Source organism: Protopterus annectens, chromosome 2.part2 (assembly GCF_019279795.1).
Source record: "Protopterus annectens isolate FY-2018-M chromosome 2.part2, PAN1.0, whole genome shotgun sequence".
Lineage (NCBI taxonomy): Eukaryota > Metazoa > Chordata > Ceratodontiformes > Protopteridae > Protopterus > Protopterus annectens.
In genome coordinates this window covers 926,989,617-927,008,100 of record NC_056730.1, presented here as the reverse complement: position 1 = coordinate 927,008,100, position 18,484 = coordinate 926,989,617, and the positions used below count along the sequence as shown (strand labels likewise).

The 18,484-nt window shown below is 37.1% G+C and overlaps 1 protein-coding gene across 4 annotated transcripts in view; it reads left to right on the top strand.

The window, feature by feature from the left end:
* Positions 1-18,484, top strand: part of SSBP2 (single stranded DNA binding protein 2) — a 1,934,337-nt gene that overhangs the window by 1,646,327 nt on the left and 269,526 nt on the right. For 3 of the 4 annotated variants that reach the window (XM_044064241.1, XM_044064244.1, XM_044064245.1), the window contains exon 9: positions 1,200-1,288. In XM_044064241.1, coding sequence (XP_043920176.1) covers positions 1,200-1,288 — 89 coding nt within the window. The remainder of the gene's footprint in view (positions 1-1,199; positions 1,289-18,484) is intronic. The other variant, XM_044064242.1, reaches the window with a different exon arrangement.

Sequence of the window (18,484 nt, the reverse complement as noted above, 5' to 3'; positions counted from 1 at the left end):
AATAAAACAGCTGGATAATTATCTTGCTTAAAAGGTTTTTGCCAGTAAATGTGACAGCAGCAATTTGAAAACAAGAAAAAGTACAGTTTAGCAATGTGGATTAATTATCTTGCTTAGGTGCAGTAAAGCTTTGAACCTGCAATCCCTTATCTGCATCTTACATGATAAGGTTAATTTAGCTACTGATTAGATTCACAGATTCATAGATTTTTACTAGGTTAACAACCCAGTGGGCCTTTGTAAGCCTAGACAAGTTATTCCAAAAGGAGTAATGTCCTGTATCCAAATATAATAGTGACGGCCAGGCATTTTTAAGTTACCACTGTCCATAAGGAAAATGAGTGCCAGACCTGCTGTAAATTTCTTATCCCCCATCCACTGGTCTAGGTTGCACTTAAACCACCCATGCATCTAGGTTGCATTTATTAGTGTAGCATTTATTTCTCTTTTGTATTTTGTAACTTTTACATCTCCTGATGTGTGTAGCAGTGTTATCCACTAGTACGTGCTCTAGGTCATACATAGAATTTCTCCTTGCCTCAGTAAGCTTTACCATATTACTTCTAGAGTCCTATAATGTTTTTCATAGCAGAACAGAGGCTTTCAAACTACTCTGCCTTTCACATGTAGTAGTGTTTTAGAAAGTAAACTGCAAACCTATCTCAAATGACACACACACTTGTATAGGCAATTCTTACTTGTCGTTAGGGTAATAATTAGCCATGTGTGTGAATAGATGGTATATTTGGAATGTATGGCATCAGTGCAGTGAATGCACCTTTCCTTCCATGCATCTTTTTATTAGTTACCTTATCAACTGAACTGTTACCTACTGAATATTGATTAAAAAATACTGATAACCTGTATGCATTCTTTCACAATTTTTTTCTGTAGAAAATGTCGCAATTTGCGGAAGTTTGCTGTACCACTGCCAACTTTTGAGTTCTATAGCTGTTTCGTTAGTCCAGAAGAGGGAGTAATCACCTATTTTGTTCATCCCTTGCCTATGTACATTTTGCCTCAGTAATTGTGATCCTTAGGCTAGTCATGATACAAAACAGGAAGTGAAGAGAATGTCTTCAGAATGTTTATCACATAGGCCTTATCCAGTTATTGTTTTGCTGGGGAAGCTATTAACTTACTTTCCTTTCTTTCCCCCTTCTTTTTTGGTTTATTTTTTTCTTTTGTTTTTGTGATAGTCTGATCCTTGGTTATCATTGCAGAGTTACGGAAGTGTAATGAGGCCCCCAATGAACGCTGGAATTCCTGGAATGCCTGGAATGAACATGTAAGCATAACCTTGCAGTACTTTGTTTAAGCATATTACAGTTCACTTTTTAAACTAGTGCATAAAATACATCAGAATGAGAATTACATAACTTTTTTTCTGCCAGACATATGGCAGTATCTTTTATATGATAACTCTCCTAAAAACAGAGCATAGTCATTTGTAAATAATGGAGTTTGATTAATTGTAATGGTTTTTAATTGTAATTCTGTTTGTATTTTAATTATAAACTTCATTATAGCAATTTTACCACTCTCTGCTCATCTGTGAAGAGAGCAGAGATTCATATTTTTGAGGAGTGGACTGGTTTAGTTGAGAGTAGTTATTTGGGTCATGCCTGATGCAACATATTTCAGCCCAATAAGTGGAGGCAAACATCTCCAGTCAGTTTTGTTTAGTTATTAAAGAAACAACTTGTTCTTCAAGGAGCAGTGTTATATCAACTAGTGTATGTTATTACCAAGTATTCAGGGTCGTAGCCGGACCTAGTACCATTTCATTTGTGTGTGTACTGCATTTAATACTGTTGCTGTGAATTTTACTCTGCCTTTGATTCTTCTTTGTTCATTTATATAGGGACTTACCTCATTTAAGCAAAATTAGTCAAAATTGTGAGGTTATTCTTGTCTGCTGTATATCCATGATAGATGTTTTTCTGTGATGAGCTCTTGATCTTTACCTTATGTACCTAGTGCTACAGCACAGTGTTGAAAAATGCATTGCCTGTTTCTTAGTAGGTTAACGTTCTGTCACTAGCAGATAAAACTCATTTAAAAGGAGCATATATTGTTTCAGCAGATGGTATTTTTATGGGCTTAGAAAGTTCTCGTTGACTTTCCATTGTAGCTTTCCTTTCTACTGCATGCACAGTGTGTACACAAGAAAAAAATGATGCCTCTTAGATAAGATTTTGTAGGAAGTGTTGTTGTAAAGTATTGATTGTGCAGTGGCTTCCTTCAGAAAAGCCTTACACATATCCATTGCAACAGCTCTTCAAAAAAAATCATGTTAACCCAGTAATGTAACATTTGCAAGCTGTGGGGATGTACACTGGTAGCCCATATTGCACTGAAAGTTGTTGTGTCTGGTACACCCATTGGGTGAGGTGGTAACTGTGGTATTTTTGCTGTGGCAGAATTCCTGTCTAGCAATGTCCTCAAGAGTAACACATACTCATAAGGGACTATGGACAAGAACTGCCTTCTCCACCTCTGATGTTTAAAGTAATGATGTTGGCTTAAAGTAATACTCATACAAGTTAGCAGTCTGATTACCTTCCAGACTTGGAACAGACCCTTTGCTTCCCCTAGAATCAGTATTGCACTTTGTCCATCAGTGGCAGCTCCATTCCTGGTCTGCAGACTACTTGTGGTGTGAGGTTAGGACAGATGAATATTCCCAGAAGCATGTTACTCTCTGGGATGAAAGCTCAACACCAAAAATGATTTTCAGGAAAGAATTATACATGCAGAATCAAGTACTTCCTTTTCTCTGAATCTCACAGTTGATGAGATAGGATAGATAGTGCCTATGTTGGGGTGGTGGGTTGTGACTTAATTTTACTAGAGAAAACAGCTTAGTAAATTTTGTACTATGTCTTGGGAAAATACACTTCTGCTATTCAGTGTGGTTGCAATAGAGATGTAGTGCCTGTCTTACAGCAAGAGGTTTGTTGGTTCGATTCTTCACTGCACTGCCATCTGTGTGGAGTCTGTAGGCTTTTCCTGTGTCCACATCGGTTTTCCCTAGATTCTCTGATTTCTTTGTACTCCCAAAGAAGTGCAGTAGGTCAACTGGCAGTTCTCTGAATTACCCAAGGTGTACTTGTAATGTATACTTTTTAGACCATCAGCCTGTTCAGAATGAGCTTGTACCCAGTGGATGTTGGGATAAGTTCTGACATTCCTGTGACCTTTTAATAAATAAAATGGCTTATCAGAAAATGGACTGATGGATGGTATTTTGCTTTCAACCACTGTGAATGTTGCTGTTTTGGTCTTTACTCATATGCCCTTTTTTTTTTTTTTTGCTGTCTCTGACACAGCTTCAAAGGCTCCTAAACTACAAATTCATGAACCAAACTTGAAAAAAACAACAACGGCAGTCCGAGGTGACCCCAGTAAAACCACTTCTTGTATTTATTCCAATTAAAAATGCTGGAAATAGAATAAAATGATAAGCGCTTTTGTTTTTGCAATAAAAACGTCTCAGATAATGGCGTCTTAAATGACAAATGTATTTACCATATTCAAGAGGTCACATGGCAGTCATGCCCTCCAAAAGACCCAATGGAATCAATCCACGTCATGTCTTAATAAATATGTAACAGAAGTGTAAGAAATGTAACTCGCCAACAATTTAAGCAAGTTATTTCATCTTATTTGTGATTTCAACTTCAAAATGCATGCTAAAGAAAGCATGCCATTAAGGCCAGGACAATGATTTGCTCCTAAGTGGAGCTGCCACTATAGCTCTTGTTTCTCGGTCAACAAGGGCCAAAGTCCTCCACATGGGTCACGCTCTATTTTTTCTAATGCTAAAAACTTGACTACGTTTGTAGGGCAGTCAAATATATGTTTCAGTAGTGCATTAGTGTCCTTCCTTTTCCTAATCTCGTATAAATGTTCATACACCCTCTCCTTTATTTTCCGCAATGTAGTAAATACAAAACAGAACATGTCATCTTTCTTTTGTTCTTAGTAAGTTTGTTTCACTGTATTGTATTCCGAAATAGTTCCATCTTCCATGGGATTTTCATCCTTATGTGATCTCTCTTCAATATCTCCTAAAATTGGTGGAAAATGATGTCTTTCTCTTTTATCAAGCACTTCCCTCATGATATTGTTGATAAATTCAATTTGATAACCCCTCCTTTCAAAGATCTCCTTTAAATTGTGGCGCTCATCAATGAAGTCGTCCTTTCTTGAAATCATCCAGGCTGCACGAACAAACTGGCCCTTTACTACAGATTTTTTCTGGCTTATGGGATGACAACTTGAAAGGTGTAAACATTTTTGGAATATGCAGCTTTCCTGTGTATTCTAGAAATAAATCTTCTTTCTCTTGTATCCTTGATCAGAAGGACATCCAAATATGCAATTTGTTCCTGACTCATCTCACTAGTAAATCTCAGAAAACTGGTGCCTTAGTTTAAAAATTCCACAAATTCCAGAATTTTCTCTTCTTCATCCTTCCACAGGATAAAATGTCATCCAAAAATCAGGTGTAAAATTTATATCCTCTAAACCATTCAGACTTAAACAAGATGTTCCTCTCCCATTGTAGCATTACTATATTGGCATAAAGGCCACCACATGCAGCCCCCATCACCACACTACATTTTTGTAGAAGCAATTGTCCATCAAACCAAATAAAATTGTTTTTTAGAACCATATCTACAACAGTTCATAAGTGTTTCTTTGATGTTGAAGCATGGCACATGTCCCCAAAAATCCACAAACCATTCCATTCCTATCTCATTTGGAATACAAGTGTAAAGATCTTATATTAATTGTCAGGAAGATGAAATTCTCCTGAAAACATATTTTATCAATCTTAGCTAAAAATTCCCATGAGTCCCAGCAAATATGATCTTCCATAATTACTAGATGTTTCAGTTTAATGTCAATGTATTTAGCGATCGGATGGGTAATGGATCCTCGACCATCTACTATTTGATGGAGTGGTGGATTAGTCACACATTTGTGTATCTCAGGTAATCCAAAAATGGTTGCCGTTTTTGGGAAGGATACATTGAAATAATTATGATCCTGCAGATCAGTTTGACCATTTATTAGTAAATCTTCCAAATTGTTTTTTATATATCAATAAGCTTGGTGCATCTCATTACTAGAAGGATACATTCAAATAATTATGATTCTGCAGATCAGTTTGACCATTGATTTTCATCCTTATGTGATCTCTCTTCAATATCTCTATAAGCTTGGTGGATCTCATTAATAGAAACTCTCTTATATGTCTCCTCAGTTAACAATGCATGCATCCATTCATTGTAATCAGGTTTATCCATTACTTCCAGACCTCCCCCCTTGTCTGGTGTCATAAACTGCAAGTTGCAACTAGTAATTGTGGAGAGGATGTCCCTTTCATCCTTGGATAGGTTAAATTTCTACGTGTTCGTAGTCATCTCTTCACGCATACTTCTGATATCTAATTCACACAACCTATGTAATATATCCAACACTGGATGTATGGGAGCTCGAATGTAATCAAAACTCGTAATGGAGCTAATGGCATGTTTAACTCTTGAAACGTTAAACAGAAATTAAGTTTCCAAATATAATCTTTTAAATCCAAAAACGTGTTCCCACATTCATGTTCTTTGCTGGAACAAATGTTGACCCCCTCGAGAGTAAATCACAGTGTGTGGTATTAAAATAATAAGAGGAAAAGTTGTAAATTTTGAAATCTCCTGCAGAATTTGTTATAATAAAAGGGCACGGGAATCAAAGCTACTAGATACTGTTATTTTTTTTGGCCTCTCCTTCTTCCACGTTGATTCTGAAATTGGAAACTCATTCCTTTGGAATAGCTCTGCTGATTGACTTAGAAGTTGTTCTTCTCTATCCTCTTCTACCTCCTCGGAGCTGCTGTTTTGGTTGATTCTAAAAAAAATATTCATCTTCATCAACTTCCCCTTCATCCATATTTAAAGCAACCCTCCTGTCATCTGAATTAAATGTTTTCTGTCCCCATTGTTGGGAAGTAGGTGGAGAGGGGTATGCTTTTCCATTATTCCACTCAAATCTGTCCTTTTCCAGTTTTTTTAATTTTCCGCTTCTTTATTCTATTTACATTTTCATCTATGCTTTTGAAAATACGTACATAATCCTAATGAACCACTTGATAATTCAAATCTTTAGTAATCTCACTATCTAAGTGGTTAATTTCAGTAATCAATGTTTCAAAAGTTTTCTTATTATGGTAAATTAACAATTCCATATATTCAATGCCATGTTTGTCAAATAAAGCTAACAACTCATTGTGCAATACTGAATGTTGAACTAGGCCTGTTGCAAAGCCCCACATTTTAAGGTCCTTAGGAACAATCTTGTTATGAATACATTTTGGCAAAATGCTCATTTTCAAGTTGCAGCTTCTTTAAATTTAAGAGTTTGTAATCAAACTTGCTCAATTTATCATTAATACTTTGACCCATTATGGGCTGTGTGCTCTATAATGAAATATTTGCTCCTATCCATTCATTTGAAACAGGTATCTCAGTAGTTTGTATTTCAGGAATCGTATTCTGAGCACTGGAACTCACCTTATTGGGACCTTGTAATCTCCCCATTTGTATCCTGTTAGTGACTGCCGTAACTGCCATAGTCATAACTGGAGGGCGGACATTTCTAGCCTCAGTAGCTGATGCAAGCAGGTCGACATTCTATGTTAATTGCTTTATATAATAATGTTGGATTACTGACCTGTTGTGACAAGTTATTGATGTCCATATTATGAAACAAATCTTGGGAGACAGCAGGATCTGTAACGGTTCACTCATCCAAACTTACCAAGAACAAAAGGAAGATGGTATCTTCCGTTTTGCATTTATTACATCATATAGTATGGATGCTGGCAATTTAAGATGGATTTTGGAAAAGAATTAAAACATAATAAGGGATGAGGTCGGGTTGGTAAACAGTTTAGGACAGTCCCCAAAGATTGTCTGTAGGAGGAATCTGAACTTTAAAAATGTTCTAGAAAAAGAGAATAAAACTTTAAGGAGATGGCTGAGAATGAGAACATGTGGGGTTTGTCAATTCTGTAAATCAATATTTGTCTCCAGGGAAGTGATTATAAATAATATTGATGTACACATTAATGGAAACTACAATTGTAACACTGAGGGTGTTGTTTATACAGCTATGTGGAACTCCTGTCAGTGTTTTTACATCAGAAAAACTGAGCAGAAAATAAAGGAGAAGGGTATAAGAACATTTATACGAGATTAGGAAAAGGAAGTACACTAATACACTATTGAAACATGTATTAGATTGCCCTACACACTTATTCAAGTTTTTAGTATTAGAAAAAATAGAGCATGACCCACGTGGAGGACCATGGTCCTTGTGGCTCGAGAAATGAGAACTATACTGGCAACTCCATTTAGGAGCAAATCATTGGCCTGGCCTTAATGGCCTGCTTTCTTTTGCATGTATTTTGAAGTTGAAATCACAAGTAAGATGAAATAAGTTGCTTAAATTGTTGGCGAGTTGCATTTCCTATACTTCTGTTACATATTTATTAAGATGTGACATGGATTGATTCCATTAGGTCTTTTGGAGAGCATGATTCCCATGTGACCTCATGAGTATGTTAAATACATTTGTGGTTTAAGGGGCCATTATCTGAAGAAGTTTTTGTTGCAAAAACAAAAGCGCTTATTTTATTCTATTACAGCCATTTTCAATGGGAAAAAATAAAACAAGTGGTTTTATTAGGGTTGCTTCCGTCTGCCATTTTTTTTTTTTTTTTACAGTTTCAAAGGCTAGTATGCCTGCTTATGTCGGCTCTGAGAATGGTATCTTCTGAGACAGTTTTTTTTGATGGCACTTTGACCAGTATCTGCACCGATGATGGTGCAATGACCTTACTGTGAAAAAGAGCATTAAAACAGTTAATCATAGAACAGTGATGGCGAACTTTTTGGGTTTATATGTCAAAAGCTCCTGGCACAAAATAATTCAGTGCACTTCACATGAGCCACAATTGCAAAAACAGTGTCTTTGGTAACTGGGATGTTGGTAATTGCTGGCATGTCACCAAAAACATTGTGGTGTGTGTCACCTTTGACAAGTGTCGTAGGTTCACTATCACTGTCATAGAACATGGGTACTGATGGGAACAGTCTGAGAAATCTTCTCTGTTCTTTTAGAGAAATCTTTAGCTCTGTTATTTTTGAGTTGGTTATTTTTCAATGTTTTGTTGCATCTCATTTTTATATTTTTACAGGCCTGTATTAATTACTTTATTTTTAGAGTTGTATGTTAATTTCATCTTTTTCAGGAGCCACTGTAGACTGTAAATTTTTGCAATAACAGTTTTATCTGTAATACATTAATCTTTAAATAGGTACACCTTTGGTAGACAACTGCCTTTTACCAAAACCTGTCAAATGGATAACTCCTCAAATATGTTTGATATGTGGCTCCCTCATAAGGGCTTCATGCAAAATATGTGATTTGCTTAGCTGTAGAACACAGATGTTCTAGACTATGAATTTCATAAAAAGCACAAGGCTGCTTACCAATATGAGGATATTAATAGCTCTGTATACTCACAGAAAAGAAATGATAGTTTCAAGTAAACCAGCTTAGATAAAAACAAAGTAGAGACAATATAAAATGTTCTACTTCAATGCCTGTTGCAGTAATGCTCTTAGATGGGATGTATTCTGCCAAAGATACCATATACCCATCCATTTTACCAAAGCTTAAGCATACATTTTTTCACACTGTACTTCTGAACGTACACCTTTGTACAAAACTACTTGCTGGTATTTATGGGATGTATTGGCATGAAAGTCCTCAGAACTTTCTTGCTTCCACCTTATGAAGCAAAACTTCATCTGAATCTTGATCTGTCAACCATACAAAAGGATCCAGATACCTTAGCTAAGGATAGCTAATTACCACATTAGGGACCCTTCCTCTTTTCTTGAGCAGAACTGCAAAGGGAGAACCCAAGGGTCTTATCCCAAGCACCTGGTGGCATTCCTTGGGTTTTAGTCAATGAGGACTTCCCAAGTTCTATCAGTGAGGTACATTCATGGTCTGTTCCCCACACAGATTTTTCCTTTGGCTATTTCAAAGAAGAGAAAACAAAAAAAAAATAGACATATTTCCCCAACAGCCACCCCTGCACCTATGATCTCTCAACAGGACATTTCAACTCCTTTATGTCTTTGAAACTTTCCCAGATTCAGGCATCTGCTCATCTACTCCCAATAAAAGGAATATTCTTCTTCAGAATTTGATTCTGATCCCCTTGGTTATTTTCCTCATATATATTCTTCTTTGGGATTGAATCTGAAAGTTGAGGATACCTTGTTTTCAGACTGACCACAAGAAACACTGTCATTTGGAGGTTACCTTTCCATCTGCTTCTTTGGCCCCTGAATCTCAGCCCCTGCACCCGAAAAAACAAACAAACAAACAAAAAAACAGGTAAGTATTATCAAGTCGTGAAAGTCATAAATACCTGTTCAAAAATCCTACCTCTGACCCAGCACTTATTTCTGTTGAGTCAGGCAAACGTTTATACTTCCTTCCTTCCTTCCTCCACAACATTACCAAATGATAAGGATAGTAGGACAATGGACAGATGCATGAAAAGTCTATACTTTTGTCAGTTTTGCTTTTCCTACCATTAATCAGTTCCATGTGGTTGGGTACATGCTATCTATTTTTGATTATATTTAATCCTTAACCTAGCAGAATCTTATAACTGGTGAACTTTGCAATTTTTTTTTGTAATGCTAGAAAAAAGAGGAGTGGATCTTTACCCATCAGGGATGCCTCCATATCCTCAAATGTCTGTGTGTGCTGTTTAACTCAGGTTTGGCATTTATATCCATAAAGGTACATATGTCAGCCATTTCAGCTTGCCTACCACTTGATCTACCTATTTTGTCATGTTTTGAGGTCACACAGTTCTTAAAAGGCTTCCTGTACATCAGGCAACCAACAAAACTATTTTTCCTCCCCAGCACCTGAATTACATCCTTGAAAAAATTAACCCCTTTTTGAATGTGCTTCACCTGTATCATTAAAATACTGCATTTGGGAAGCATTTCTGTTGGTGACCTCAACCTCTGCAAAGGGGGTTTCTGAATTACAAAACCCTTAGGTCTAGTCCCCCTTTTCTGGTCTTTCATGGAGACAAGTTCACCCTCAGAACGAACCCTTTATTTACGTCTAAAGTGATAACTGAAATGTCTTTGAATCAGTATACTCCTCTCCATGTATTTTCACAATTCTCAAAATAAGAGAAAAAGGATGCTTTATTTACTGGATGTGCAGAGTCAACTGAAATTCTGTTTGGACAAGACTAGTGTTAGAAATCGGATCAGTTGTTCATTTCCTTTGAAGGAAAGACGCAGGGTCTTCTAGTTTCTAAGCAGACAATTTCTAGAAGAATCTTTCTTGTCATTTTTTCTGTTATTCCTTCCATGGCAAATCCTTCAAGCATATATCAAAGTACACTGTAATAGAGTTGATGCTTCTTTTGTGTTTTTTGTTTTCAAGGTTCTTGATTCCAGATCTGTTTTAGAGGAAGCTAGTTGGTCTTCCATTTATACCTTTGCTAAACCTTACACAATGCATGCCTTTTCTAGAGCCAGAACAGGTTTCACCAGAGTTGTTCTTTAAGGGTTATTGGACTCTAGTTCTGTCTCTAATACTTCCACCCAGTCTGCATAAAAACTCTGGGAATCACCCCAGCCGTTAGCATCACTGCAACAATGATCTGAAAATTAACATAGTACAGCTGTGTAGGAGCTTACTGTGACATTATATGTTCAAATAGATCACTGTTGCAGTATATGCATCATCCTCCTTGCTCCTTATTTTTCCTAGGCAGAGGTGGAATTCCTTTTCCTATCCATTCCCTCTCTCCTTTTGTCTTGTCTAAGCCTATCTTCTTAGAGTGTCACTCTCAGTCTTTTCTCTCTGCCCTGAGGATTTTTTTGCCCATACATCCCGTAAGTACCAACACATAGTCTCATGCATAATAGGTCTAAGGTTGGACGTACAGCACAAGAGGGAAGGTATGCCTAAGCTTTCTTAGACTGGCCAGACATGTGGTATCTTTGGCAGTGTACATCACATCTGTTAGCATTACTGCAACAGTCATCTATTCAAACATCTTCTGTCATGGTGACTTCTTACACAGCTGTACTTTACCGTTTTCTTCTAACCCACCTAAACCAATTGAGGTAATGCAGTGAAAGTTATTTTGTTCACCAGCGAGAGTGAGGTAACATCGCTGTTTTCAGCTGTGAAGTAGAACTTGTTTACCACATATTGGGAGCATACAAAGTTACTACTGACAGAGGTACAACTAATGTACCACCCCACCCCAGTTATCTCATTACCTGTCTAAATGAAACCTGCCAAAGAGCATATCAGATGAGTAGCTAGTTGTGAAGGCCAAGCACCTTCCTTTTTGCTACTACCCTTCTACATTGGCTTCTGTGATGCAACTGGGTCTCTAATGTTTGCATTAAAAAGAAAGGCAAGATGTACAATATTCTAAGGAAAGATATGAAGTATGTTACAGTGCCAATGTTCATCCCTTTTCTTTTTGTATTGAAGAGGATGTAAATTTGTTTTCTGTTTCATCAGGCTAACCTAATGAGGTTATCACATCCTCAGAAATGATGTAGTGAACTTGATGAAAGCTTATTTAACTAGTTAAAATGAGAAAATATTTCCACCCAAGCATGGGCTGTTGAGCATCAACTTTGGGTAAACTTTTTCTTCTTACTTATGCAAGGTCATTATACGGACACCATTCAGAAACTTGACACAAGTTCCAGCACCTAGGCATCTTGATTAACTGTGTATAGCACCAGAGAAGCATCCAGAATTGTATAGGTTCCCTAAAGTATATCCTGGAATGTTAGACCTTGGAGCAGATCCTGCAGATTTGACCCCTTCTTTAGGCCCTTTGCTATCAGGTGGAAATTTTAGGTTCTTAATCAGGTACAGCAACAACTTGTACTCTGTCAGTCTGGGATTATCTGTTAAGCATATATAAATTCTTATGTGAAGAGGTACTGTTGATTTAGTTACAAGAAAATATCAGTTGTCAGATAGGAATATCAGAGTAATAGTGACCAGAATATGTAAAATAGCTAATAAACCTGAGGTCCATATGGCTGAAAGAAGTACAGAATGGTAGATGCATCAGTGAGGTTAGTAGCATCTGCAGCAGTTTTAAGATAGCATGCCTTGACTAGTCACAAGTTTGTGATGACATCTCTTTTTAGTGTTTCCCTGATGGAGAGATATGGCAGGGAATTTTTGTCCACTTTGCCCTTATACAGTGGATGTGCATGGCAGTCATGTAAGCACAAGCCAGTGCTACTATGGCAACTGCAAATCTGATCAGTGTGGGATGTGTGGGTATTGTTTTTGAAACATGTTAGGTGGAGTTTGTCCTCCAGGGACCTGTGTACGGCTGCTGCACACCTGAGGCACCACTGTTCACAAGTCCCTATTCAGCCTGCAATGAGGAATGGAATGTGTAGGGCACTGTCAAGGTCCCATAGCACGATGTCCTCCGTGCCTGCTACCAATATTAAGGCTACTACTGCCCTCACTGGGCACACACAAATGTATATGCTGTACATCATTGTGGCATGCCTAGCTGATGTTCAACATTAAGTCACTGTTGCATTAGCCTAAGGTGTTTGGGTCTTTCCCCATTGGCAGGCTTTCAGAATCCATGCAGTCTAACTGTCCAGTTCTTGGTGGGAGCTCCATATAAAAGGACACAGTGCCAAAATAAATGGAGCTTCATTGCTTGGGGGGGGGGGGGGGTCAAGAGCACTGAAAGGACCAATGCTAAGAAACATACAAAAAATGTAAACTATATACTCAAAGATATATGCATCCACAACCTGGCAGTACAAAAAAAATCACAAAAGAAGGTAGCCAGAGGAAGGGGCAGCTGCTACAACAGTAATCTATTAGAACATCTACTGTTATGGGAAATTTACTTACACAACCTAATCTGTTAAGAAGACAGCTTAATGGGTTAAGGACAAGACAAAAGAGCAGCAGTGTCAGAGGCACCCTGGAATATCACTCTCTGAATGTTTATCCTTGGAATAATAATTTGTCCTTTATCATGGCGTAACTGCAAAGTGGTTTGCCACAGTTTCATGGTTGCTGTAATTTAATCGATCAGTGAAGGGTGTATCTTGTACATTTTTTAGCACTCTTTTATCCATGAATGTGGGATACTGTCAGATGCTTTTTTGTGAAATATCCATACCATACCATACTTAGATTCTTCCCCTTTCTACAGTTTTCCATTATGAATTTATTTAACAACAAAAGATCCTTTGTTCCATATGACTTTCTTTTGTTACCCTTTTGTTCTATTGCCATGATTGAGTTTTCTTCTAAATGACTATAAACTGTCAGCATCTGTCCCAGTGTATAGTTTATACGTCATCGGAAGGCAAATTATTGGTCACTAGTTTTTTTAGGATAGTGTGCAGGTTTGCTCTTAAGTAGAAGTTTTTCCTGTTGTTAACCAGGTTGGTATTTGTTCGGGGTGTGCATATAAATAGTTCTTACTCATGGCTAAATTTTGAACTCTTGAAAAACGAACCATGACATCTGTTACATGATTTGCCTATCAAGGGGCTTATTTTATGAATGTGCAATAACTAAGTGCAATACTAAGGTAGCTCACCTACACACTGAAGGACTGTAAAGTGTAATATACAGACTGTGCAATAATTCAGTCTATTCATAGATATGCTGCTATTGTTTCAATTTTACTTTGACAGTATTACCTTCATATTGTTCCTTGTCTTCCTTGTCTCCTGTTCTGGGATGGGTGTGGGTCACTGCTGTCCTACTTTACTTACAATTTGCTACTTATTAAATTTCTACTGTGATATTTTATTAATTTTTCTCTATCTATATGTGCAACTGCTTCCTGCATTGAAAATGAAGCATTGTAATTTCGTTCATCTACACTGCTGTGTAGTTATGAATGACAATAAAGTTTTCTTTGACTTGACTTGAGTTTGACTTAATACTTTTAGCCAGAAGTTAGGTACTGCATCTGGGCCTGGGGGGTTCCAGTTAGAGGCTTTTCTTAACTTTGTTTCAGTCTCTCTGGCTGTCGCGTCATCCCATTTCATATCCTGTACATTTGAGCCTCTTATTCTTTCTTTTACCTTTTCTGTCCATTTAGCAGCTTTGTTATGTTCCACAGAGCCTTAATAGATATTTGTGTCTATTTCTTCCTTTTTGGTGGTGCTTCAATTCCTTTTGCCTTATTTCCCAGTTTTCTATAAAACCTTTTTGGGTTATCAGTGAATTGCTTATTTTGTACGGTTCATTTGTATTTATCTGGATATCTTCTAAGCTTTTCTGCCTGTGCTGATATCTTTAGTTTATTATTTGCAGTAGTATGTGATAGATCCTGATCTGTTTTGATACTGCACATTGCTTTTATCATGTCTGTCTTTCTGAGTATTTTTATTGATCTGTTCCCTCTTCTATACTCTTCTAACAGTGACAACTTCTTATCTTAATTGCTTTATAGTTTTCTCTTTTCGATACTTCCATGATGGCATTTGATTTCTCCCCTTCCTTTCTCTTACTGCCCTGTGTTTTTGTCATATTCCTGTCTACTAGATCCTGCCTGTTCTCAGAGAATCAGCATGGGGAGAGGTGCCTAGTGCTATAGTCCTGAAATCTCCTCTGCCACTTGAATAATAAACAGGCAGTCCACTCTTCTTTCTCTTTTGCTTGTTCCTCCAGTGACTTGGTTACTACCTGAACCTAAGTTGGTTGAGTTGTAGTCAACACTTCATCACTGTACATCATGAAGCCAGCTCCTATTTTCTGCTTCCTGATTCTTTTTGTTATATCAAACTGTATTGTGCTATGGCAGGACTTAATAAAATGAGGATAACTAAGAAAGCTGATAAAAAAAGAATATCTGAGAATTCTGCCAATGCCACATGCTCTCAAAATTGCATAGAAATGAAATCTTTTTTAGCAAGAAATTTTGGAGCGAATGCTTTGCTGAGGTAACTTGGCTTGAGTTATGTTCCAAATCACTGCAGTGGGCAGAAAATAATTATTCTAATTGTATTTAGCCACATTAATAGTGCTTCTTTAGAATGTGATTATTGAAAGTTTTTTTTCTTTCTTTCTCTTTCTTTTTTTTTTCATTAACCAGATAAATTAACTGTTCCTAAACACTGGATCATATTTAGTCATGACCTGTTACAAATGGTAACAACAAACATACAGCAGTATATACATGAGAAAAGCAAATGATATAAATAAATACACAGTAATGAGCTATATGCATATATCATTACTAAATTAGCATTTCTTTAACCCTAAACAAGTATAAATTACCTAATAATTTTGAGTAATAAGAGAAGTAAAGTAAAAGGAAAGTAATAACAAAGATGATGATAATGATTACTATTATTCCCAGCTATATGCCATAATAAAACAAATCTTTACACATTTTAAAAGTTATATCAGCCAAGATTTGTTTTCAAATGACATCCACATTTGTTTCCACTTAGTCTTGTAAAGGGAGGATTTTTTTCTGACAACAGATTTTTGTGTTAAAATGAGAAAGATTTAGGTTTCATTTTAAAGTAAATCGTGGCAAACTTTAGACAATCAAATTCCAAAGAAGCATTGTTAATGTGGTTAAATATGGGGTTTGAACCATTTATTTTGATCATTTCTGTTATTGACAGAAGGGGAACTGGTACTGTTTGATAATTTAGAATAGCACGTCAAAAAAAATGACTGTACACATCAGATTACTTACATCTGCAGTCTTTCTTACCTTTAATATTTAAGTATTTTTAGTGGAAGTTTTTTTTGAGGGGGGGTGGAGTTTGAGACCATAATGAGTGCAGCATGAATTGTGCACTTTAGCTGTAGCAGTGTTAAACTTTTACCACCATGGGCTACTCTAGCTCTTTCCTACTGTAGCCACTATATCAGGGTTAACATAGAACTCTGTTTTCTTGGTAGTTACAATGGAAATTCAGCCATTTAGAGCTTTTGATGTGATGTTAGACTCTGTCAAATGTGGCTTTTAGGGAACTGTCCCATCTGCAGACTACCCAGAAGATCATATCAAAGGATTACCTCTGGAGTTAAAACCAGATCGTCTTGCAGTACTAGTAACACAGGTTTTAGCAAACAGCTGAATATAAGACTTATTATACTGCATCCAGTGGATCTGATAGTGAAGCTTGTACCATGAAATCTGCCTTCAGTCATCTCAGTTCTGTAGTGCCCAGAGTGTGATCAGCTAACACCAAGCTGCCGTAAGATCTCAGCAGAGCATAGATGTCCTGGAAAACCAGCAGTGCCAGAACAGCTTGCACTCTGTGGGAAAGTGAAAAGACTGAACATTTCAATACTTAAATATTTTTTTAAAAGTCACCTTAAGAAAGTCCCTGCCTGCCTCATGCACAAGGCACTGTACCTCTCCTACCCTAAGTTCTAAGCAACTACTAAGACTTATAATAAAAACATCCTCAAACATTGCTGCTAGAGCATATGGTACACTTCTAAAAATGAATAAATAATTCTGCTAGAGAGGAAGAATAAACCCTCTCTTGTGACTTTTTGACTATGGTTATAGCTAAAAGGTAGGCATTTGCTCGCATCAGACAACTTTGCCTCAGGAATGGCTTGCTAATCCAATTTATCCTGTTGTCTTTCAAAGTAATTGAAATAATTTGTCACTTACTTGAGGATACTGACATTGCCACCAATTTCTTCAGAAGTATTTGCAAGCTGAGTGTAATGCAAACCTCATTGCAGTGAAGAAAACACTTGATTATATATATATATCAATTCCCTTCAGACGTAAAGTTGTATCTGGGCCAGTGCATCACCACCATGCCAAACAGCAGCTGTACAAACTTTCTAAATGGTCCCCTCAGAAGAGGATGCACTACCAGACATTGCCAGGAATTCTGTCTCTCTCTCTCTCTCTCTGTAGAAAACTGAGTATGAGAACAGCTATTTCATATCTCAATGGAGATTTGTTCTAACTCTGCAGAATCGCCCAAAAAAATGCACTGGATTTTATCCCCCACCTCTTAGCGAAGACCCTGCAAATTTCAATTCAAATTCCAAATAGAGAAGCCTCGTGTAAACTTTTCTGTCATGCCAAGAGGAGCAAAAGTAAGAAGGTACTATATTTTCGTTTGCTGCATGGACCCCACATAGGAGAAAATTAGCATTATGTAGAGCCTATGGCTTTGTATTCTTCTTAGGTGTGTTTACCAGTGACCTTTGTCACAACTACCTTCAGCAGAACTCCATTTCTTTATTCACATTAGTTTTTCCAGACTTAACATATTTTATTTTAATTGTTCCCCTTTTACCTTTGCAACTGTTGCAATTAGATCAAGTGCTTGAATATTTACTGCAGGGGGATGAAGATAAACATAGTGATTAAATAACATGTATTTATGAAGTTAAATAGTGGTAGGTGTTTCTTAACAGATTACAAAGGTATCAGTTTGGTTAGTACTTCTAACTCTTCCAATACAGGTGTCTTAATACTGGTGATTGGTAAGCTGAGGTGAGGGCTGCTGGACAGTAACAAAGACAAAGGTTGCTGTAGGTGGGTAACAGCAATTATATGTTGTGTATGTTTGTGTGTGTGTGTGTGTGTATATATATATATATATATATATATATATATATATATATATATATATATATCAACATTAAGTGTCCCTCATCTACTTTTCTCCTTTATTTGACAAGCTCAGGATGTTTGGGGTTGTGGCATCACAACCAGCAGGGGGCAATTTTTAACACTGCTGTCACCCCCAATAAACATATATCTTTAAAGACTATGCTGTGGAGCAGGACCTAATTGAAATTTGAGAACTGACCTTGCAGTATGATCTTAGTTATACCTTTGTGTTACCCTCCTTGTTATCCCATAATAGAACCTACTGCTTCCTCATCTCAAACTTGTTCATACCTAGTCTAGAAGACATTAAATAATTTGCTTGTCCTGTGGCAGACCATGAGGTTGTGTATATCTTCATGTGCATGGCAACACAGCAGGAATCCATGTGATAATGGAGAGTAAGGTCCCTTATATGCACAGACTCAGCTGTTTCTTGAAAGAAGCAATATTTACCTGTGTGCCTCAACTCCAGTGGTTCCATGCACCCCTTCACCAGCTGGGGAAACCTAAAATTTGAATTAAACTAATGCTGCTTTGTAGGAAAGGTGTTCTCTATAAAAACAAAGATGATAAAGTTATACATTTAGAAAGTGATTTATCTGAGGCCCATAACAAGTGTAGAGACATGCAGTTCAGAGCCAAGGATGATTTTCCTGCTACAAGACTGTATAGACAGTCCTTGCAATTACAGTATAGAAAAGGCCTAGTGTGTATTTTGAAAGGCTA